The following is a 24321-nucleotide window of genomic DNA, read 5'->3' as shown; positions in this document are numbered from 1 at the left end:
TAGAACATCAGTCCTTGACTACTTGCTTAGGAATGGGGGGAGGTAATCTTCTGCAGTAAGTGTGGAAATAGTGAAATGTATTTTGGAATTTAAGGTTGATATGAAAGAGGCCTTCTATGGCATTTACACAAAAAGTTTGTGTAAGATGAAGCACATGCTTTTTAGATGGAGTATGGAGAAATAAAAGAAGATTGGAGGAGTGCTGAACAAATCTAATTTAGCCTTACTGGAATAAGGTGTTGTCAGGAGAAATTCAGAACTACCATCCTGTCTATCCTTTGGCCTGGGGAAACATGGCTCTATAAGCAGGAACAGAGCTGGAAGTTGAGGTCACAGTTCAACCCCAGAGTTCAGGGGCATACTAGAAAATTTCATTCTGATCTTATTTCTAAATATACAAGATGATGTATTTCTTCTATAGATATTCCTTTGACTTCATTCCCCCCCCCCCTCTTGCTCTGAATCTCATTCACAGTTTTGGGGTCCCACTGGCTACCAGAATGCTGCATTGGCTTCTGCATGGAAGGATGGACTGTACTGTGCATGCACTGTTCTTAATGGACCTTTTCTCTCTTTCAGAAGAAGGAATGAAGAAAATGAGCAACATCTATGAATCAGCAGCCAATACCCTGGGAATTTTTAACAGCCCATGCCTGACTAAAGTGGAGCTGCGAGTTGCATGCAAAGGCATATCAGACAGGGATGCCCTCTCAAAACCAGATCCTTGTGTTATCCTCAAAATGCAGTCGCATGGCCAGTGGTTTGAGGTGAGTGTTTAAAAAAATGAAAATGATTCTCCTGATGCTTTAGGATGGCATAGACAAACTGAGACAAAATTCAGATAACGAGAACAATAGAGAAGCAGCAAGTTGAAGCCTGTGGCATAATCTTGTAAGAGTGAATGGAGATTTTCCATTAACTCTAACGCACTTTGAATCAGACTCTTAATAACACTTTGAACTCCTCTTTGGAGTATAGTTTAAAAATGAAGATGATTAAAGAATGAAGCATCATGAAACTTTTCCCTTTAAGCTCTCTTGTTTCATAAAAGCTATATAATAGCAGAGATAATGATAGTGACCATCATGCATTCCAATCTAAAGAAAAATGCTGTGGTAGAGAGGAGTATTTATTACTAGTTGGCAAGGAATTTGGTGACAGAGTAGCTTGATTTGCAAATTTTGAGCATTACAGTTGGATTCACAGTTGAAATTAGTAACTTAAACTAATGCGTTTACCTTATCAATTTGCCTTGTATTGCAGATTCCATGTTTGATTAAAATCCCACTTCATGTTATTTTACCTAATCTTAGAAACCATTTGATTGATAAATGGAAACAGGATGTCTTGGAGACATGCAAATTGTAAATAAAGAACTTTAGAATGGAATGTAATATTTTAAATGAACTCTTGGTTATTTTACTTAAAAGTTACACTTGAGTGTTTGTGGTTAATCAAGCTAAAAGGTGTGAGTTTTAATGGAAAGTATGTATGAGACGATTAGGAATATAATAGATACAGTTCATTTTGAGTGAGCATTCATCCCTGTCTTTTCAACAGTTTCAGCATTCAGAATAAGAATGTGTTATCTATCAAAAGATGCTGTGAGCATATGCAGAAAGCAAAATCCTGAATTCATGAGGCTTTTTTTAATTTAGCATTTTCAGCCAAGTTTGTCAGACTTGGGGGATTTTGTTCCAGTTATTCCAATTGTGTGGTTTTGACCTATGGACCTCTGAAACTTTTCCAGTGCAGGGTCAGCACCAGCACAGCAAAGTGAAGGTTTTTTGGTGGTATTCTTCCTCTTTTCTTAGTTCGCTGCTGTGGAACTATTAGGTAGGTCCCTGGTAGAAAACCAGTCTATAAGTAGAAGTAAAACTCTCACAATTGTCCTAGTGCTACAGCATAGGTGTCTTCATGTAATTGAAATTTAAGGGGATATAATAGCCCAAAAAAGGTATTTCTAGCTAGTCATGTAGAAAGGAGCATTTAGCTGCACTGTATGTAATCACTTAAGTTGTAGAAATTAATGAAACAATGGACTGAAGGTCAAAATAAGTGAAATCCCCTGTTTGGAAAGGACAGACTCAATCTTTTGGGCCATTTAAGTTCTCTGAAAAACCTGGAGTGCATTTCACACAGTTTGCCTGTGGCCAGTTATGACCAGGGTAAGTAGCTTTAAATTATATACTCTTATGTTGTAATGGAGATTCCTTTTATTTGATGTGGTTTTTAATTTGGAAAGTGAGTGTCTGAATAGAGTAATTCTTGCAGAATAGATCTCTGCTCACTGATATGATTCTCGTCTTATGTCAGTTGTTCCTACTGTCTAATGAAAGTCCAGGGTATTCATTTTAGTATGAACAAAAAGGTTTTATTAGTTTATGTTCCTATCAGTGCTGCAGAGCTAATACAGCTCTGACATGATGAGCCTTTTCCTATTCTGGCCAGCACATTCTCAACAGAATTTTTAATTAAGTTCCAATTGGTAAGCTAAATTGAGCAAAGTCATTCAGGTGTAGCTGAAGACATAATTTGGCTGGAAGAATCTTCTGCTGATGACAATCAATGATCCAGCAAGACCCGAGACAGCAGTCAGACTAATAATTTAAAAAAAAAAAAAAAAAAAAAAAATCTAGTTACTAGTGAAGTGAGTATATTCCACATAGAAACCACTAAATGGCAACCCAAAGAGGACTGGAACTGAAGAGTTTTGCATCTATGGATTTAGTGACCTCATGAACTGTCTTGAATTTCCAGATACCTTAAACTCTTTGGAGGCTGGATGTCTCCAAACAGACTGTAGCAAAATCCAGTATTACTGAAACATGCATACTGATCACATATTCTGGTTGTGTGGAAGATTTGTGAAGTTGGAGCAGCTGGGTTGAAGGTGTCTGAAATACAGGTTGTAGTCTGTATATGGTTGTGCTCTTGTGAATAGGCGCTTTTGAAATGCGTGGAAGGTACTGAGGACTGACTGCACAGCTCCTACTGGGCCAGATGAAGCTGAAGCTGGTGGGCTTAGGCTGATGGGATTGCATTGTGCATGCAATTAGAGGTGCTAGGATGTGAGGGATTCACTCTACAGATGCAGACAATCCCTGAAAGTGAGGAATCTGTGCATATTTGTCTGAAAATTTTGATAAAACATGTCAGCCTGTAGCTGAGGAGAAATTTTTTTTTCAGTTCTGCAGTACTGTGCGTGCATATGTGTGTGTTTGTGTAAATTATGCCACCTGCACATATAAATATAGAATGAAAATATTCACCCTATTGTAGAGTGGGTAGGTGCTGTTTCCAGAGATTGGAAATGGTATATATATGTTTGGGTTTTTTTGGTTTTGGGTTTTTTATTTTATGTTATGTTATTTTATTTTAAAATGTGGTGGTTTTTCGGGGGGGGGGGGGGGTTTTTTGGGTTTTTTTTCCTTTTTTTTTTTTTTTGTTGTTTTTGGTTTTGTTTTTTTTTTTCTTTCAGTCACAGAATGGATGATGTTGGAAGGCACCTCTAGAGGTCATCTGGTCCAACCCTCACTGCTCAAGCAGGGACACCTACAGCCAATTGCCCAGGACTGTGTCAGACAGTTTTTGAATATATCTAAGGAGGGAGACTCCCCAACCTCCTTGGCCAACATGGGCCAGCGCTCAGTCACCCTCACAGTAAAAAAGTGTTTCCCGATGTTCCTGTGTCTCAGCTGGTGCATGTTGCCACTGGTCCTGTCACTAGCTACCACTGAAAACAAGCCTAGTTCTGTTGTCTTTTTACTCTCCCTTCAGATATCTATATATATTGGTAAGATCCCCCCTGAGCACTCCAGGTGTAGCCTCACCCATCCTGAGTAGAGGGGAAGGATTAACTCCCTTGATCTGCTGGCAATACTTTGTCTAATGCAGTCAAGGATATCGTGTGCCTTTGCCACTAGGGCACGTTGCTGGCTTGTGTTCAACTCCGTGTCCACCAAGTCCCCTTGGTTCTTTTCTGCAAAGCTGCTTTCCAGCTGGTCGTGATCCTTGGCATGTACTGGTGCATGGGGTTATTCCTCTGCAAGGGCAGGGCTCTGCACTTCCCTTTGAGCTTCATGAGGTTCCCTGCTGGCTCATTCCTCCAGCCTGTCCAGGTCCTTCTGGATGGCAGCATGACCCTCTGGCATGTCAGCTGCTCCTCCTAGTTTGGTGTCAACTACAAACTTGCTGAGGGGACAGTCTGCCCCATCATCCAGATCATTAATTAAGATGTGAAACAGGACTGGGTCCAGTATTGATCCCTGTGGTACACTGGTAGTCATTGGCCTCCAACTAGACTTTGTGTCACTGATGACCAGCCTCTGGGCCTGGGTGTTGCCCAGTTTTCAGTCCACTTCACTCTCTGCTCATCCATCCCATACATCAACAGCTCCTCTATGAGGATCTTATGGGAGACAGTGTCAAAGGCCTTACTGAAGTCCAGATAGACAACATCCACTGCTCTCCCCTCATTTACCAGGCCCGCATGTGCACAAATATGCACGCATACCCCCCCCGCCCCTTTTCTCTGTGTATGTATGTTGATGCTGTCTGAAAAGCACTATCTCCACCAATCTAGAATTAAAATGATATATTGTGTCTCCCAGGAAAATCAGCAGGTTATTCTTTCTCTCACATGAAGTTTGTATTTTTAGCTGAGATGACAGGGTGTCATATAGCAGAATTTTAAGATTATGCTATCTATATGTACTAAAAGACAATTTGCTGATCTGGGGCTGAATTTTAGCTCTTCTGACCTTAGTTTTAGGCAGGTACACCTGCAGGGTGGCCAATGTTGTACTTCTTAAACTGTTTGTTTAAGGTAATAATTTGATGGTTGTTTTTCCATACTGATTTGAATGTGTTCAAGGAGTTTAATTACTGGACTAAGCTTCAGATGGTGACTGGCTGAGTGGGGTAGTAGAATCAGGCAAAGGTACATGATGATAAATTCCTTTGCTCCAATGATTATTTTACCCACCTGCAGTGTGCATGTCCTTGTGTCATAAATGTTAATTGCCTATAGCACTGCAGTCTTCAGCTGAGAAGTGCCAGCACTGAAATTCTCATTAACTTCTTAGTTCTAAGAAAGTAGCTTGGGCCTGTTCACAGGTTATCTGCATATGGCAAGTACACATGTTATTTTGAAAGTCGAGTAAGTTGCTGAGCTGTGTCTGGTCATATCAGATTTACAGGCAATCAGGAGGTGTAATATAGCCTGATGTAGCCAGATGGAACGTAATGTCTGTAACTACAAAAAGAGAAGACGAGCTTAGGAAGACAGTAGCCATGTTTGGAAATCAGAGAGGGCTTCTCGTAGCTGTACTCTTAGAGCTTTCTCCGGCAGGACATAGAGTATCTGCTATCTTGTGGATTTGAACAGCCAGCTGGAGTTTTTGCTTTTTCGCCTAAGTTTTTATTAAACTTGAAGTAACTGCAGAACAAATAAAGCAGCACTCAAAGACAACATGCAGTTACTAAAATTCATCTTCATGGAATTGCGTGAAATTTTTTGGATGGATAGGTGTGTTTCATTAAAATATTAACTGAAGTCACAAGTTTGGTGAAACACAGTGAGCCTTGGTAAAAAATGTGTAGGGCAAACCCACAACTTTTCATTTTGCCATTTTTAAAATAAAAGGCATTCACTTGTCATTTAGCATGACATTTGATTTCAATGATCAGCTTGGCATGATTAAAAAAACAGAACACTTTTCTTCTTTTGCTTTCAGCACTAACCCTGTACATCCACGCAGACCTTCACGCAAACAGACAGTAGAGACCAGTTAGCTTGGAAATGCATGGAACTAATTAATGTGTAGAATACCAGTCGAGCCTACTAAGCAGGCTACCTAGGAATCAAGCTATAGGAAGGACACAGTCTTGCTCTTCATCTGTATTTGCTTTTCCCCTTAGTCCTGCTCTCTCTTCTGTTTCATTTCTGAATTAATTCCAGTGTCCTTCTGCTTCCTCTGCCTCCTTGCCTGCCTCAGCTCCCCATTTCCATTCCCAGCACCTGCTGGCTTATTTTGCTCTTCTGCATATTGGAGGGTGGGGGAGATTCCCTTCCCCTTCCTAGCATGGGGGAAGGATCTGAAGAGAAGACCTTTTGAGGCAGACTTCAGCTACTTGTTTCCATAGATACCCAAAAGTGTTTCTCTGTGGCTGTTACAGTCCACTGCAGAAGCCAACAAGCCATGAAATAGGGGAGTCTGTGGGTTGACATGTTCAATGACTACCGAAGTGTTCCAAAATAACTACAAAAGTGCTATGATGAGGGGAAAAAAAAAATACATATACACATATATAAATAAACCCAAATAAATACATCCTTTTCAGTTCATATAGATGAACAGAGTAATAGATGGAAGGATTTGGATGGATCTGAAAGTTTAACGATTAGAAACAAGAATTACTGCCACCAGCAGCCATAGAGAATCAGGCTCAAGGCTTGTCTAACCCTGTCTCCCATCTGCTAGTTGGTGACAGCAAAGAAGTGTGAGATCAGGGAAATACAAAAGTATCTTTCTGGTTTGCTCTGCCAGCCCTCAGCGATCTGCAGCTTAGTGAGTTCTTAAACAAGAGTTTGTGTCTTTGTAATTAAAAAACATTGGTAGAATAACTTCCACAACTTAGTTCAAATAATTTGAAAAGTTTTTGTATTTAAAAAATAAACTTTCATGATACCATGGGACATAAGGGTTCTGCAGTGTCGTGGTTTAACCCCAGCGAGCAACTAAGCACTGCGCAGCCGCTCACTCACTCCCCCCCCACCCCCGACCCAGTGGGATGGGGGAGAAAAGCGGGAAAAGAAGTAAAACTCGTGGGTTGAGATAAGAATGGTTTAATAGAACAGAAAAGAAGAAACTAATAATGATAACACTAATACAATGACAACAGCAATAATAAAAGAATTGGAATATACAAATGATGCGCAGTGCAATTGCTCACCACCCGCTGATTGACACCCAGTTAGTCCCTGAGTGGCGATTCCCTGCCCCCACTCCCCCCAGTTCCTAAACTAGACGTGACATCCCATGGTATGAAATACCCTGTTGGCCACTTTGGGTCAGGTGCCCTGGCTGTGTCCTGTCCCAACTTCTTGTGCCCCTCCAGCTTTCTCGCTGGCTGGGCATGAGAAGCTGAAAAATCCTTGACTTCAGTCTAAACACTACTGAGCAACAACTGAAAACATCAGTGTGTTATCAACATTCTTGCATACTGAACTCAAAACATAGCACTGTACCAGCTACTAGGAAGACAGTTAACTCTATCCCAGCTGAAACCAGGACATGCAGCTTAAGTGGTGGGTGAATAAAGTTACATTACTTGTATTTTTTGAACTTGCCACTTGCTGATCATTTTATGTCCCTTGTTCCTGTATTGGAGGAGAGTCTGTGAAAATCCCTGTTCATTTTCTCAGCGCCATCTCGGATTTTAGTCTTCTGATTTGTCTGTGACTGTATATTTTGAAGATTAAGTATAGCTAAGTCATCTAGGAATATGGATTAGTTTGGATGGTTATTTCAACCATGTTTATTTCAGAATGTTTTAGAGATGCAGTGCCAAAAGCAATTGCTATATTCCCATAGAGATTTTCAAGCAATGATTTTGGATTTATTCTCTGCTTTAAAGAGCTGTAAGGCTTCACAGTGGGCTGGTTTATTGGATATTCAGTGGCTTTTTGGATTATTATTTTTTTAATAATAGTCAATGCTAGAGCAGATTCTAGATATTCCTTTTCTGATTTCACTCTCAGATTTCAACTTGGTGAATAAACATACCGTATAAAATTAGTTGTAAGTAATGACGTAACAGTACGATGAACATACCATCTCATGAAGATTTTTCTCTGACAAAGGGAATTAAATTACAAAGTTCCAGTGAGATGTTTTGTATCGGATTATGCACAGTTTGGTGGCAGGGAAGTGCTTTCACTGAATAGCTAGTATGAAATTAGCTCTTCTCATTGTGAAAAACTTTTGACTTGTTTGCAGATTTGGTTTTTTTTTTTTTTCTCTTCTGGATGTAGAACGGGGCTGATTAATTGAAAATGCTACCCACATTTTCTCTGGCCAAAGCTTAGGACAAAGTCTTTAATGAAATACTATATTTATTGTAAATACCTTTGGATTCATGTGAATCTTGATTGATGAAAGCCACTGGGGGAGAACTGAGTCTTTAATTGAAATGATCAAGACCTTCATCAGAAAAGAAAGGCAATGAGATTTTTTTTTAATTAAGCCACCATGTGGCCAAGGTCCTACTATTCCTGACTTGGAGCCGGCAATCTAGTTGATGGGCCCTTACTGCCTAGATCTCTCAGGTCGTTAGAGCACTTAGTCTTGTGCACAGATCTGTGCTCTGCATGTCTTGCAGGTGATGATCTGTTGGTGCAAATGTTGATTACTGACCCTTGGACCTAAGAAGACGTGGGAGCAGTCCTGCTGCATTCATTTCCCAAGGAGTATTCCTAGAAGCTGATGCTTAAGATTTTTTTCAGGTGCTATTAGACCTCTCTTGTTCTAAATTATCAAACAGAAAGCTATGATTTATTTACGCCACGGCAATGTGCATGTGTATATGCCTTTATAGCCTATTGTATCCTCATAATTCAATATTGTACTTTTCTTTTTCCTTTTTTGTTAAGTGTATGTTGATGCTAATGAATGCTTCTTTGCTCAAGACTATTTGGTAACCTCTGTTGCTGCCAAGATTTGCTTCTAGCTTCTGCTTTGTGCTGCTGGTAAACTTCCCTGAAGTCCTTTTGTATGGTGCAAATGACAAAGACAGCTCATCTTTTTCAAACACCACTGGAAGTCTGCGGGGTCAGGCTGCAGGCTAATTGAATATTTTATCTCGGTCCATTCTCGGCCTGAATTCATCTAATTGGATATTTTACTTTCCAAGCCTTAGTATTTTGGAGGCATCCCCTGTTCCAAGGGTTGGCCTGTTGAAAAGCTTCTGTCATTAACTCTTTCAGGAAAAAGAAACTTTCTCTACATTGAGGGAATCTACTGTGAAGTTTTCCTCCATATCCTACAGAACATCTTTCATAATATTCTGTTCAACTCCTAATGCACTGAGTATGTTTTTACAAACATATATGCATAAACTCAAAACCTGGAATTGCATTTTATCTTGCCCTTCTTTTTAAAAAGAAGAAAACAACGCTCTTCCTCTCCCAGGTCTTTTCCAACTACTTATGCAAAGTCAGAAGTCTGAAAACTAAAGGCTGTAAATCTTTTTTGTTGGCAGATATTTGATCAGAAGCTGATACTGGGAATTTTGTCCTCCTGTACCTAGTTCAGAAACATAAACATCATTAGGTTTTGATGAGATTTTATACACCAGGTAGCAATAAGTGACTATTTATTTTAAATCCATTTTATAATAACTCTTTTTTGCTTTTATCTCATCCATCACTGCTGCTTTCTCTTGAGCCTCCTCTTTGTCTCAGCAAACATAGCCACAGTGCTTTTTTCCCTGTCTCTTTAAATCAACTAGTCTTTAAACTTGAGCTCATTTGAATCAGACAGTCTCAGCTGAAGTCAAATACTGTCACATTGGGTCAATATATATGAACTATCATAATGTTCCACTAGTTCAGACTGCAACTTCTGCCTCTGTAGTGCAGTTTGTGAAACATAACACATGCGCAAAGGAGAGAAAGAGAAAACGTGCATTGTAGAAGTCTGTTTTCTTACTGAGAGTGGTCATGTTTGGGCTGGCTGCTTCCTCTCTATCAGAGCTGTGGGATCCCCTGCAGCCAGCAGGAGGCTGGCTTCTGGCTCTATCTGTCCAACTAAATCTCTTCAGGTCCCCTGTCTTCATGTCATGGCAGAGTGAAGAGTTTTTTCTCATATTTTACATAAATGAATAAAAACTTCCTCTACTGGGAAGATCAGTTGTTGGGACCAATTTCCAGGAGCCTTCTGCCTGGTAAATCTGCCTCTGGGAGAGCCATGGGAGACAAAAGAATCAAAAGACTTCTGGGATCACATAGGCATTTTTCCATGTTAGGAAATAGTTACCTGCTTAAAAATCGGTTTAATACTGTACTAGCTTAGATGCAAACCTGAATGACCTGTACTTGTTTACATCCTGTTTCAGTGTCCAGTGGATCAGGGATTGTGGAAGTGGTTGGAGAACTCTGTTTCTTGCAAACAATTTCTGTATAAACATTCTCCAGTGGCTGTCTTCAGTTAGTATGCATCAGTGTTTTTGCAAGCAGCGCTATGCGCGTATCTTCCCATTTGTACCTGTGAAGGAGGGAACTGGGCTGAGTGCTCAGTTGTCAGATTTCTCTATGCCTTTGCAAACATTTGTATATTGTTGCTGGTAGAAACGTCTTGAATGGTTTTAAGCTGCCTGAAAATTTTGCCTTCATCTTAACTGTTGTGTAATTTGATTGCAGACGTGAAATATCAAGAGACAACTGGGAGGAGTTCTCATTTATTCTTGTGTTTATTACAATTGGTCAAAATACTATGGCTGTCAAAATATGACTTTTATCAATAAAAGCTTTTTTTGCCTCGGAAACAGGGCACTTGAATTACATCCTTCCACCCCCCAGTTGTGAATGTTTCTTTGTTATTATTGCACTTCTATTAGTATTTCTAATGATCGGAAGACATGCTTGCAACTACTGCCTTTAGTCATGCTGTTTGATGGTTCTCGATTCATGCTTCACTAACTTTTCACAACTTTTTCTCAGGATAACTTTCCATGAAGGCCGTGACTCTTAAACAGTGTTCTCAGTCATATTAATAAAACAAGAGTTTTCTAATACTTTTTAAACCAGGTCAAGCCTTGTAGTTTTGTTGTATGAGCAGGGTGAAAAAAAAAAACACCAAAACAACCAAACCCAAAACATTCAAAATGTTTTCAAAAATTATCTAAGGAAGACATCCCCTAAGGAAAAGGGAGAAGGAAGGCTTTACAGTGTTCCCACTGCTGTAACACTGGGTAACTGGCCTGGTAATCTGTCACAATTTATATGTTTATAGAATAGATAGGAAGCTGTCTGTCACACCTGTAAGACTGAATACTGGTGTATGGTATTTATTAGTACTCTTCATATTATCCAGAGGGTCAGGAATAGATCTGAGGGCTTGCAAATACCCTCCTTTCTACTGCTAGCTGAAAGTGCTTATTTTCTTCTACTGCAGAAAGAAATCGGCCTTTTTCTAAAGTGTGTAGCAGTAATCCCCGATTGCACAAAAAAGGACACGACCTTTTCTGTACACAAGTGTGTAAGGACAGCCTTTAAACAGAATGACGGCTCTTCAGGGAGAGGTGCTTAAAGGGGAGAGTTTTCTGTGTTTTCCTATGTCCGTCTGGGGCAGAGGCAAGGTAACGTGGACTGAAAATGTACAGGTGGTGGGAGACCTTCAGCTATGGCTCCTTTGCAGGTCAAGATAAAAGAACTGACAGCCATGAAGGATGAGCTTAAGAAAGAGCTTGCTTTCTGTCTGTCTCTCCCTTTCAGTCAGGAATTAAAACAGAGATTGTAAAATAAAAGCTGCAATGTGTTTTCTCATGCAATACTGTATTAGGTTTTTGCAGATATAGATCCTCAGAAGAGCTTTTTCGGAGGCATTCAGCAAGTAAAGGAAACCAGAGAGCTGATAATAAAAATAAAAGAAATAATTAGATAAATGCTACTGCTACTTAAAAAAAAAAAAAAAGTTTTGATTCCTGATGAAGAGGTAGAACAGAGTACCAGTAGCTCATGTGGTTCAACAGCCTTAGGGAGAACTTTGCAGAAATCCAGCCCCAATCTGTGAAGTAGGGGGATGCATTATCACTGAGTATTCCTTGGCATCAACCAAAAGGAAAAATGGTGTAGTTCTGTATGGGAGGAGTTGCCATATTGCCACCAGCAGCCCAACATTCAAAAAAAATACATTTTTGATTCTTTTGCCCTCTTTCCCTGCAGTTTAATTATCTATCTGTCAGATATGTAATATTTTAACTTAGATGAAGAGTCTAAGGCTGCTTTTGTCACGAGCAGGCAGATGCACATTTCAGATTAGCTCAGTGATATGCCTGCCTCTCATGAGCTAGTTATTACAGATACATGAACTTCACACATCTGCAGGACCGATTTTTAAGCCTGATTTGACTTTAGTAGTATGACAGATTGTGATAAACCTACAGTAAACAGGAATCTTGGAGCTGGTTTTAAGTAGATAATTCACTTGATTGATTCAGTATACTAATTCTTAACCTTTAGCATTAGAACAGGACTGAGAGATCATCAGTAACTTGAACCTCTTCTGCTTTTACAGGGAGGGGGCTTAGGGCTTGATAGGAATTGTTTCTTGAAGGGAAAGAGCGGTTATGAAACTCTGAGAATAACTGATTTAGAAAAACAGTATGAATTACTGCAAATGTTCTTTGGAAAGTCTTCTATTCAAATATTGGTATCAAGGGATACCAAATTTATTAAGCTGGTTTGGTTTAAAACCAGTGCATAACAAGATAACATGCTGTTGATATGAATTGATGGAGTTTAAGTTTATGCAAAGGAAAGTAAAATCAATTTTACTGGAACTGTTGTTTTCCATCTTCCCTCATGTTTGGTAGTAGCTGAAAAATATATTGCATTAGTTATGTTGTAATCATGCCAGAATATAGACTCCAGATGACATTTCCATACAGATGTGCTGACCTTATCTGTTAACAGATATTTTCAGTCTTTGCCTGAATTTTTTGCATTTTTAAAAAATGGAATGGGCTGACTTTTTTTTCTTTCTCCCCTTGAAAACTTTCCAATTTTGCATATAAACCCCATGAAATCCAAGCAGAGCCACATTGCATCAATTATCTGCATAGCACTGCATTGAGATTTCTTATATAGTTTGTGATATTCATCTTACATATGTTGCTGGTGGGTGCTCAGAGCATACATAAAGCAGAATATAAAGCCAGAGTGTATTTCTAGATAAGTTACTCCCTCCCACCCTGATTTCCATTCAAAAAAGCAGTGACTGCTTCATCAAAAGTAGATTTCTGTCTCTTTTTAATCTTACTTGTCAAAAAAGGGGGCTTTTGCCTATCTGCTCACAGCTTGCAGACCACCTCTCTGCCTGAAATGGTGTCCTTGTGCTTTTGTTGCAACTTTGCTTTAGGTGTTTCACACTTTCTCTTTGGAAGCTAAGGCTGTGTCTGAGTAAAAACATCAGAATTGTGATTTCTGCTTTTGTTTCTTTTACTACCCTTTGTGTTCTCCAAAAGAAGATCCCAGACAGTAGTGTGCGTAAACTAGTAAGAGACTACTTCAGAGGAGTAAAACAACAGGGCTGAAAAAAACCCCCTCTTCCTGGCAGAGGGCTTGGAGTGCCTGCTACCACCACCACACCACTGCTGCTGGCAGCAAAGCAAAATGCTTTTACCAATCCTGGCTCTACAAAGGTGCTTACTTGCCAAGAAAATTTCAGGGCACTATGGACAGTCTATACAAAGTCTGTACTATTTGGGTGTAGATTGCTTAGGTGATCTGGCTTGACAAATTTACCTGCCTTTTGTTAAAAGTTGCACTTAAAGATGGCAAAATAAAAATATAAGTCAATTCTTGGTTTGAACAGCCTCCTCTAGAAGAGCATGTAAGTCATTGGAACTGGAATCGTTGCTGTAGCTCCCTATCAATAATTTCTATGTTCAAAGACCTACAGTGTATCGTTCAGCCAGTTTCTTTCTAATTTAGGTTGAAATTCATCATAAAATATTAACTGCAACTATCAGAGGTAAATCTCATCATTTTGTGAGATGCTCAGTTTTTATTCCACACCACCAACCGAGGATGTTGTGTTTTTGAAGCAGAAAACTATCTGTTGTGGTAATCCGAATATTTCATGGTATACTTAATCAGAGGGAAAAATAGGAGGTTTGAGGCTTTTGTTTTTCAAATGTTTGGAAAAACTCATTGCTTTACTATTGCGTCAGCCAGCTTACGCGTGCTGTTGGTGTAGAATTGGCTACTGGTGTAGAACCAAGTGCGCTACACCACTTCTATATGCTTCTTCAGGGAACATTATGATGATCACTGTACCTTGTTGTATTTAACTTTAAATGCTGTTTGAGGGCTGATTAGTTTGCTGTAGCCTTGTTACTTGTGTAAGCTTAACAGCTTATGCTGTGTCACTGCTATGTGAACCAGAGGAGTTTCGATAGCCTTACTCCCCTGCCTGCCCTTTGCATTCCACATGGCTGCACAAACTGTTTTTACTGACAGTGACATTTGCTGGTTTAAAACTGTATTTGCACTTCTCCAGCTTATATTGGGCATGCCAGCTGCCATGCATGTGTCTTTCCTATTCTGCATAGGAATATACAATATAAATGCCTATGCCTTTGTTTCTCTATTTGAAGTTATATTGCTAGTTATCATACGATGTTTCAGTCATCTGTTTACAGCCCAGTGTGTGCTTAATTTTGTTCAAAGCCCTGTGCTTGCCTGCTTGCTTCCTTGGTTCTTTAATATAAATCCCAAAGTGGTTCCTTGATCATCTTTGCATTAGTCTTATTCTTTCTCTATTAAGAAGCTATTAATGTATTTTGTAAGGAGTGTCCCTTCTTCCTTCCTTAGGATGGTGGGACTTACTTGATGTTCTTCCATGTTTAGCCTAATAGCTCTGTGACGAAGTCACGTGCAAAATGTTACAGCCAAATTTTCCTTTTTTGTATATATAATTTACATTTTTCCCCTGGGAATTTATAGCGATTCTCTAATAATATTGGAAACTGTTGATCATAACTAATCCTGTGGTAGAGAGTGAGACTTATCCTTAACAAAAGTTAAGATTCTACATGCAACAACTTCTAGAGATTTTTGCCCAGATCTTGGTTGGTTGTGGATTTGCTGCTCAACATTAAATTGCAGTATCGGCACCAAAAATAAAGCGCTCACAGGGCTTGCATGCTTGTTTATTAAATCTATTTTATAGAATTTGCTTTTCAGGATTGATCTAATGTTGTCATGATTTAAAGTGACCATGTCCTGACCTTCAGGTACCCCTGCTTTCTGTGGGAAAGAAGGTGATTGCAAGTTGCAGTTTTAATGGAAAATAGCACACTTAGTGTAGCTCTTTCAATTACATAATAATTTTGTCTCTGACCTTTTCTTCTCTTATGGAAGCCTTTCCAATTCACATAGTTTGGACTTAAAGAATGAAAGGAATCATTATTGCACTTCAAGGAACCATTCAAAAGCCTGAAGTTTTTCTTTATAATGTAGAAGAGCTGCTTTGCTAAGCTGGGCATCAGCAGTTGATGTTTGTGTTATTTCTGGAAGGGTAATACTAAGAACCCGAAGGAATACATGTATCTTTAATAAACTTTGAAACCAAGGAAGTCCATATTTCTGAATACATTTTAATTGTATCAGTTGGGAATATTTTAAAATAAGATTCTGGCACAATGATAGAGTTCACAGAGTTTACGTTGTCATAGTATGCCTCTTTCCATCTATATATCCTCTTTCAAAGCAGCCATGTGGTCTTATCCATTTAACTGGAGCACAGCTGATGTAGGCTAATTATTTTTTTTTCCTCTTAGTTGTGTCACTCTGCTTTTTATGCTGATTTTAGCGGGAGTTGGAGGTCAGTCTATTTAAAGAGCACACACTTTTATCTCGATGTCTCTTGTGAACTGTTGCATAATTTGGCTACTCCTGGGGATCTTTGCAGTGAGAATACATAATTTACTGACCATCTGCCTGCCTTTTCCCTTTCCTTTCATTACAGATGCGGGGAGGAAAAGCTGAAAAGGAAGCAGTTGTTATAACATGTATGCAGAACCAGTTGGTAAACTGCTGACCAAATTTCATACTGTCATTCAGAAGTCAGCTTTGTGCCAGTGGTTGCTGTTATGACATGAAATACAATGGAAAGCTGGTGTGTCTCACATAGTACTGAAGACAAATGTTTATGATGGATTAGTTTGTTCCAAAAGCAGTTGTTTGAGCTTTTTCATAACATGATTGTTGATTTCCGTACAGCTCTATATTGCCTTCAGCCAGTGTTCAAAATCCCACGCTACACCTTACTTTGTGACCAACATTCTTTTATGGCAGCTCTGGGAAACCTCATTCTGCCCAAACAGGGAGCTACTGAAAGTCCTGAATGATCAGGCTGTAAGGGCTCAAGCTAGTTTTATTTGAGGATTATATGTATGTGTGAATGGGGAAAAGAGAAAAGCAAGATAAGGTGGAAGAGACACTAGTGTAGAATCAAAATGAGACTGTATCTAAAAACTAGTAGGCATGGAAACTTCAACACAGCCTGGAGAGCAGTGGAGGGTGGTCCCAAGAGAAACCTAGAGAGTAGGCTTTTGGATCTGAGATTTGTCTAAAGGACGTCTGTGGCTGTGAGGAGGGAAAACTTTGGTCATTTGACTTCTTTATGAATGTTTTAAAATAGTTTCATCAAAGCTACTTTGTTCTAGAGAACAAGTCTTATGAGGAGCGGCTGAGGGAGCTGGGGCTGTTTAGTCTGGAGAAAAGGAGGCTGAGGGGAGACCTTATTGCTCTCTACAACTACCTGAAAGGAGGTTGTGGCGAGGTGGGGGTCGGCCTCTTCTCCCAAGTAACAAGCGATAGGACAAGAGGAAACGGCCTCAAGTTGCACCAGAGGAGGTTTAGATTGGATATTAGGAAAAATTTCTTCACTGAAAGGGTTGTCAGACATTGGAACAGACTGTCCAGGGAAGGGGTTGAGTCACCATCCCTGGGGGTATTTAAAAGATGTGTAGATGTGGTGCTTAGGGACATGGTTTAGTGGTGGACTTGGCAGTGCTCAGTTAACGATTGGACTTGATGATCTTAAAGGTATTTTGCAACCTGAATGATTCTATGATTCTAACCCATTTTCATTCTTAGTGGAATAACCCTATAGGATGCTAATTTTGGCACATAGTTCAGGTGGGATCATACTTCACTGAGGTTTATACCAGGATGGATACTCTTTGTGTTGGATACCCTTGCATTTTTGTAGTATCTCTGTATGAAAGTGATCGATCATGCTGTGTCTGCAGAGTGATGTTTCATGTGCCAGATTCCAATAGGTATGGGTGTGACGGTTGTATTCTTCACCATTACTGCTAAAGGTGATCTCTTAAACCCATACAGGGACCTTATATCCAATCTTATAAATTGCAGTTTTTTTCTAAAAATGTATGTATGTAAACTCAGACCTAAAGGAGTCCTTTTGCTCTGGATTTTTTTTTCCCCAATTGCTTGCCATGCTGTTGTCTGTGTTCATAAACTACTTTGATGTAAGCTCTTAGGGGCAGTAAATACCTCTTCTGTTTTATGTGCAAAGGAGAGTAAGAACCTTATCTAGATCTCTAGGTGCTATCACAATAGGCCTCTGAGTAGTAGTAGTAGGCCTCTGAGTAGTAGTAAGTTTGATATAGCTGAAGTGAATTAGTAATTTACTACTTGAAAGTTTTTATTTGAAGTGCAGAGAAAAGAGAACAAAACATACATGGATTATTTTTTTGTTATCTTTGCTTATAGAAAATATTAAACACGGCTTGTCACTTAACTTGGCCAGGGCTACCTTGTTGCAGCTTTTAATTTTTTTCCCCCAAACCAATTATTCTGTAATATGGAGTGTTTTGATTTAGACATGCTTTTTAAAGATCAGCATTCATGGCACATGCAGTGAAGAGCAATTTAAAATTAAAAGGCTGCTTTAGACTTTTAAGAGCACCTGGATCTTATTTAGAAGCAATTGGAACTCTGAGCCAGCACCTTGTAGGGTAATCTAAATTCTGGTTTTTTTATTTTACTCGAGAACTTGGTGAGGAATTGATTTGAACAGCGCGGTGCAGAGCTCTTCAGATTTTGAAGTACTTCCAATTCCCAATCACATTTAGCTACAGATCATGATGTTCTCCTTTTGGTCTTACAAGGCCAGCCATCTTAAGAATATCACCCAGACAAAAAAATATATCTAGCTTCTTTTTATTTATCAAACATTTTATTTCATGTATTTCTTCTCTTTTGCTTATGCATAGAAGGAGTTCCCTAGGTCAACAGGAAGACATTTAAAACTTTCAAAAGAAAATACAGGCCTGTAAAAGTACCCAGTTGAACCATATCAGTTCAGTATTTGAAGAAAGTATTTTCATCAGTAAAATGTTCATAAGCACTGCAGTAAATTATGTGTATTGATTTGTCCAGGGTAAAGTGGGGTGGGGGGTGGGAGGGAGAAGAAACAAGCCTTTAGTTATACTGAATATTCCATTTGGGAGTATGGTCTGCCCTGTGCCCCGTGTGAGACAGCAGACCCATGGGAATGAGTTGCAGGGAAGGAGGGAATCATCATGTAACTAAGGCTTATCCTTATTCGCAGGCAAAAAGAGAAACTGTGGCTGCACTGGTAGTCTCCATTCTGGAATTTACTACCCTGAGCAGTTGGCTTTGAACCATACATCTTCACTTTAATGAAGACTTTCTGGATGTTTTTGGAATGCCCTATGCAAATACAGGGATATAATGATGCTTTACTCGTATAAAGTGACACAAGACAGTCATTTCGTTTCTCAGCTTTATTTTCAAAAGTACAAAATTGTGGGGACATCCATTCTCAGCAAGAGGTAGTAGCTGTCCTGAATACAGGGATTTTTGTTCTGTTCTCAATAGAGCAGTCAGCCCCTTGCAGACATACACAGATGGGATTGCAAGCAGCTGGGGCTATAGTGGTGAGTCACTAAGTCACTGGAAATTCACCGGGACCTGAACCACCAGTAAGAACCTGTCTAATACAATAGCTGCAATACAACAAGAAGCTGTCAACAGGCAGCTAGCTCATGGTAACAGTTTGCAACTACTTGCAGTGGTGCATAGGGATGGTGTGGGGAAGTGTACATGAATATAGAAATGTTTTATAAACTGGAACTGTGAAACACTGAGGATGACATTAAACAGCATCAGCATCTCCCCATATTTGGTGTATTTCTTATAAGAGACTGGAGGAAGCTGGTATAATTTATTTGGGGGAAAGCTCAGTGTATTTTTGCCTTTAGGTTGAGATAAATAAAACATCATAAGATACGTTAGAGATTTCACTGGAGTGTGGAGGAGGAGAATGTAAAGTCTGAATATTTTGTTTTCTGTCTGAATCACTAATGTGCTACCAGTCAGTTTAATTAGAATAATTAGTCATGAAATATATAATTGGTCTGAATCTTCCTGCAGATTATATAGAGAGCTTTTGAAGAGGAATGTGGTTATTTGATACTGATCCTGCAAACATTTATGCATGCTCTTAGCTCAGCGTGCTTGAATCAGTGTGTATGCAGTGACATCCCATTGACTTCGGAAAGGAAGCTTCCCTTTAGCTAAGGGACTTTCTCAAATTGAGCTGCTTAAATGGGCTGCATTTTTCTGTGACCGTGCGATTTATGGCCAATCCACTGTTTTAGGGATGCCTTCAATAAGGGAGGGCTTTCACCCTTGAACAGTTACTGGGTGTTTGCAGAACAGTAACTTTGAGTGACCAAGTGCTGGCATGTCCTCTGTGGCTTGGTTTGTATCTCGTTCTCCAAAGGGGCGCTTCTTCTGTACCTTCTTTGGGAGGTTATTTTGGCACCAGTGGGGTGGGTTGTGCTGTGGGGAAATGGCTCAGTTAAGTAGTAACTGTGGGGAAGAGCGTGTTCTCGCTTTCTTGTAGACTGTGCTGGATCATTTCCCAGATCTGGTTCAGCTTGTCGCTGTGCACAGACCGAATCCTGCGAAGCTCAGGAGAAGTGAAGTGAGGATGGGAAGTTGCTGGTGCTGTGTGGGAGAACAGGCCTGGGGTGGATTAGGCTTGTCTGGGTTTAGGTTGTTTGGCTTTTTCCTGTGGAAAAACTTGAAAAAAATAGAGCAATTATTGTAGATATTGATAAGTGCTACCATTTGATCCCTTTTTCCCTCCCCAGAAGTGATTTTTTTTTTTTTTTAATCATGGGTTTTACTGTAGGTTGTTTTGTTGTGTTCTATCATTTAAATGTCTATGTTCATTATAAATCATATGAATGAATGATGTATCCTTGATTTTTGCAAGTTAGGAGCACTGGTGTCCATGCTATTACTGTGAATAGTCCCATCCAAGTCAGTAGGTTTACTCTTCGTAGGACAGTGAAGTATTTTAATTTGTGTTTGCAAGTTTTAGATTGATACGAGGTTATTGTGAGCTGAAGGAAAGGGACTATATAAAAAATGTTACTGCTAGTATATTTCCTAGCTACTGTTTACCTGGATTTTGAATTTTTTCTGACAAGAGTCTGAAATTGCATTCCTTTTGTCATCCTATTCAGTGCGGTAACAGAATGCTTATTTGACCAGGAGATCCGTTGGTCTAGAAACACATGAACTGTCAATTCATCTTGTCTCAGTTGCATATTCTCTAATGGTACTGGTTTTAAATTCTCCCAGTTTTCTGACAAAGTAACATCAAGAGACTTGTTCTCTTTACCTTATTTGCTTTTTATGTCAACCCTGAGATTATGTAACAGTTTCATTACAGGTAGTAAATTTAATGCCAAAGAAGTTCTGTAAAGGTATTTAGGCAGCCCTGCTATATGCGTAAGATTTTCTGCTTGTAGCATATGCTTACATGCTTTGGTTTAGTTTGATAGTCTAATTGACTATAATAGTAGATTCTGTACATCAGCTGTGTAAGAAAACTTGCAGTTTTCATCATCTTTGGCCACAAAGAATAGTTGAAAGCTTATGGAGTTTCTTACTATTTTTGTGGTACTCCAGTTAATTCCATTTCTCTTCTTTTGGCACGCTGTACGGTGTTTAATATAAAAATATGTGATTCAGCAAAAGCTGTGGAAGGATTTCTGTTACTGTGGTGTACAGAATTGTAGGTACTGTGAAACAGACTAAAATAAAAAGAAGGGAATATGGTGTATCCGCAGGGTAGGACTGTGTCACCCCGTGGCCGTACTTATCAGTTCACAAAACTAATTGTTGGTGTTCTCTTGAGTATTCTGTATGCACTAGTAACTTCGGTGAAGCCACATCAGATACCCTTTCCTATCCAGAAAAGCAGCAATCCCCTAATGTTTAATAAAGTTTCATCTCTCCTTCACCAGTATCAGGAACCCAGCCCCAGGTAACCTTCTCATTAGTTCAGCTCAGGACCTGTTATTTCCCAAAGGCTGATCTTGCCTATTTAGTATTTGGTATCTCTTGTCTCTCCAACACACCACTCAGTGCACAGAAACCATCCTTACCTTTCAGTCCCAGTCCTGGTTCCAGCATCAGTGACATGAGCAGCACCAGGAGACTGGAGCAGTGATTTGGATCTCAAGTGACATAGCTTGAGGACTTTGCGGATGGACAGAATTATGCAGTGTGGTCTCTCAGAAAAAAACAAAACAGATTTCGTTTTCCATGCTTCTGTTTTCACAAAAGTCTGTTTCAGCTGGGCTGACCCAGGACCCTCCCTCTGTACCTCAGAAATTATCTTTGAAATTAGGACTCCTTCCAGTTTAAGTTGCTTTTGCTGACTTTGTTGACCCCTCAGGCTATATTAGAATTAATAAAAGACACAGTCCAATAAGAGTGGATCTGCAAAGGAAAATAGTTTGTGCTGAGAACCTGACATCCATGCTCCTCTATGTATTTTAGACTTTTTTTTTTTTATTTAGTCGTAGCTCTAGTTTTTCTCATCTGGTCCCAGACACAGGATGTCCGTTAGTGGCTGGAGTGTGTTAGGTGCGCACAGTTTAATTTCATGCAAAAGGAGTGTGGATCCACGTGCACCATAATGTCAACCAATGCATAGTAAGAGTAGACGGCCAGGTGACTGGCTTAAAAACTGCAGTCCTGACTGAATTAAAGCACTAATGTAAGTGCACCATCAGTTAAACTGGATCACCTCAACCAGAAATACCTGTTTCCTTCTATGCATGCTAGTAAGATATATTTAATGACCCTTCCTGGTCTGCAAGGGTCATAGTGTAGCCCCTTGTCAGCTGAATTGCATATTTATTTACTTAAAAGCATGAATAATGCAAGTCTTTCTACTATGACGTTGTTACTATTAACTAAGAATCCATAACTTAGAGAGAAAAAATGTTCCTGAATCATCATCTTGTCTTCTAGTTTGATAGGTAGTATTGGCTCTTGTGTCTTGTTGTATTTGAAAGTCCTGTGGTATTGGCTGCTTTGATACTTTTCATTCTGGATCATGAATTTAGCAAGCAAATATCAGTGAATCTAAGATTAATTACAACTAGTGTCAATTATATATAACTAGTGTCAGTTATTATAACTCGTGTCAGTGGAATGACAAAAGACATAATAAGGTGTATATGAAATCAATGGCATGACCCAAATTTTCTGAAGCACAGCTATTCTCTTAAGGATACTCAACAGCTGATAGCACAAGATTTCTCTCCTGGTGGCCAGAAAGTTTAAGTAATTCAGATTAGTGCTTTTTGGCTCTTCTGAGGAGTGGAGTACCACAAGCCTGTCTATGTACCATACCACGCTCTCCCAATAAGATGCTGGGTTTTTGCATGTTGAAGTTATGGCTACAATGGAAGACTCTGTATTTGGGGTTTAGTGCCTTATTAACATAACTTTATTAGCACAGTATATCTGGGGGTAAGCCAGGTGAAGATGGCACAGTAGTCTTTTCTAATACTGAAGGTCACAGATGTGGAGGATCTTGCTGTCACCGTTCTTGAATAACCACATGGCTTCCACTGAGGGCTGGTGGAATTCAGGTTGAGGGACTGTTGCCTCAAATGAAAACAGCTCTGAAAAGCCACGTCTGAAGAATGAGAGTTCCTTTGGGATGCTAGGAACCGGAAAGTGTATAAAATGTCATTAGCTTAAGCTACTCATTTTTATGACTGGCCTTGAATTTACCTGAACTTCTGTATAGTCTTTTGGATTCTGATCAGGCAATAAGCCTAGCAGAATTTTTATTTTAAAAGAGTGTGAATATAATGTTGGTTATGTTTCAAACAACCATTCAGTTGCATTCCTGTGCAAACCGTGTCTTTCCTATCCCAGTCCTTCTCTAAATCTCATCTTTGTTGTCCTTGCATAAAATAAACAAAACCAACCAGCTAAACCCCTCATATAGCGAACCTCGTGCAATAGAGTATCAAATAAAACACCATGCATGTCTGATGTTTTATGTGGTTAAAAAACCCAACATGAACAACAACAAACCCCCTTATAAAATTCTAGTACATCTAACAAGTTCTCTAGGGTTGTCTCAAGAAAAATTACTGCACATTGCACAGCCCAGATTGTGCAGTAGCCCAGAATAACCTCTTCAGTTCTTTCATTCTGGTGAATGTTACAAGTCCCATTGCTGAAAGCCTAGCATATTTGACTGTGTTAACTGTTGTTAACTACCTTTGTTTCTAGACAGCTGCTCAGAAACTCAGGAGAAAGCTGCAAAAAGCATGTAGGTGTGTAGAAAGGAGAGGGGGGAAAAGAAAGGGATGAGGAGCTCTAAGTGTATGACAACTCAAAGTAAAAAAAAAAAAAAAACAACAACAAAATAGAGGTGCAGAAAACAGAATATTTGTTTTTTCATGCATTTCACAAAGTGTTAGCAAAATCTGTGAGCAGGGGGAGCTGGAGGCTTGTGAGGAAGCTGCTATCTTAAAAGATTTGAGGGGAAAACACTTCTCTCTGTACATTTAAGTTGAAAACTACTGAGTGCCTTTCAAGCAGCCATATGTTATAACATTTTGGCTGAAAGAGAAGTATGTGTTTGGGTATTTTTATATAAAAGTTTGAAAAATGTAATGGGAAAATTGACATTTCCCTTTTATAAAAACAAAGCCAGCCATCTGTCTAAGCTTTGGCCAACTATGTCCCAAACCCTATCATTCCTTCAGGCATTTGAGAGAGGAAGCTAAGCATCATTTCTTTGTACCAGCGGATGAGAAACTGAGAATTAAACAGAATGGAGGATTAAAGCTGGTCTGTGGCAGAGCCTGGATTCTAGAGTTCAGTGCCTTGACCAGAAGGCTTGTCTTTCTGTTTATCTGTCTGGCTTATCTACCTCATTCAGGTAACGTTTGTTTACCAGTTTTTTTATACTTGTATTACTTCTGTGAGGCTGACAAGCACTGTTGTGGTCTTCGTATAGATGTAGAATCCAAGAACAGGTGATCTAAGTGAGTGCCCAACATTACCCAAGAAATCTATGGAATAAAAGGGACTGAATAAAGCTTATTTAAATCCCAAGCAATAACCGTAACTTTCTGGGCTTTACTCATTAGCTTGAGAGAAAAGCAGAGACAAAAAAGGAGGAGGAGGAAAAAAAAAAAAAGAAAGAG

At 39.4% G+C, this 24321-nt stretch overlaps 1 protein-coding gene across 1 annotated transcript in view; it reads left to right on the top strand.

Annotated features, from left to right (window-relative positions):
- Nucleotides 1-587: 587 nt before the first annotated feature.
- The window catches only part of CPNE4 (copine IV), a 192940-nt gene continuing 169206 nt past the window's right edge, over nt 588-24321 (top strand). Inside the window, exon 1 of the mRNA XM_010562021.1 lies at nt 588-767. Within this exon, the coding sequence (XP_010560323.1) occupies nt 588-767 (180 nt within the window). The remainder of the gene's footprint in view (nt 768-24321) is intronic.

Source organism: Haliaeetus leucocephalus, unplaced genomic scaffold (assembly GCF_000737465.1).
Source record: "Haliaeetus leucocephalus isolate CR32 unplaced genomic scaffold, Haliaeetus_leucocephalus-4.0 Scaffold153, whole genome shotgun sequence".
Taxonomy (NCBI): domain Eukaryota; kingdom Metazoa; phylum Chordata; class Aves; order Accipitriformes; family Accipitridae; genus Haliaeetus; species Haliaeetus leucocephalus.
The sequence above is the reverse complement of the archived record's forward strand: the minus strand, read 5'-3'. Positions and strand labels throughout refer to the sequence as shown.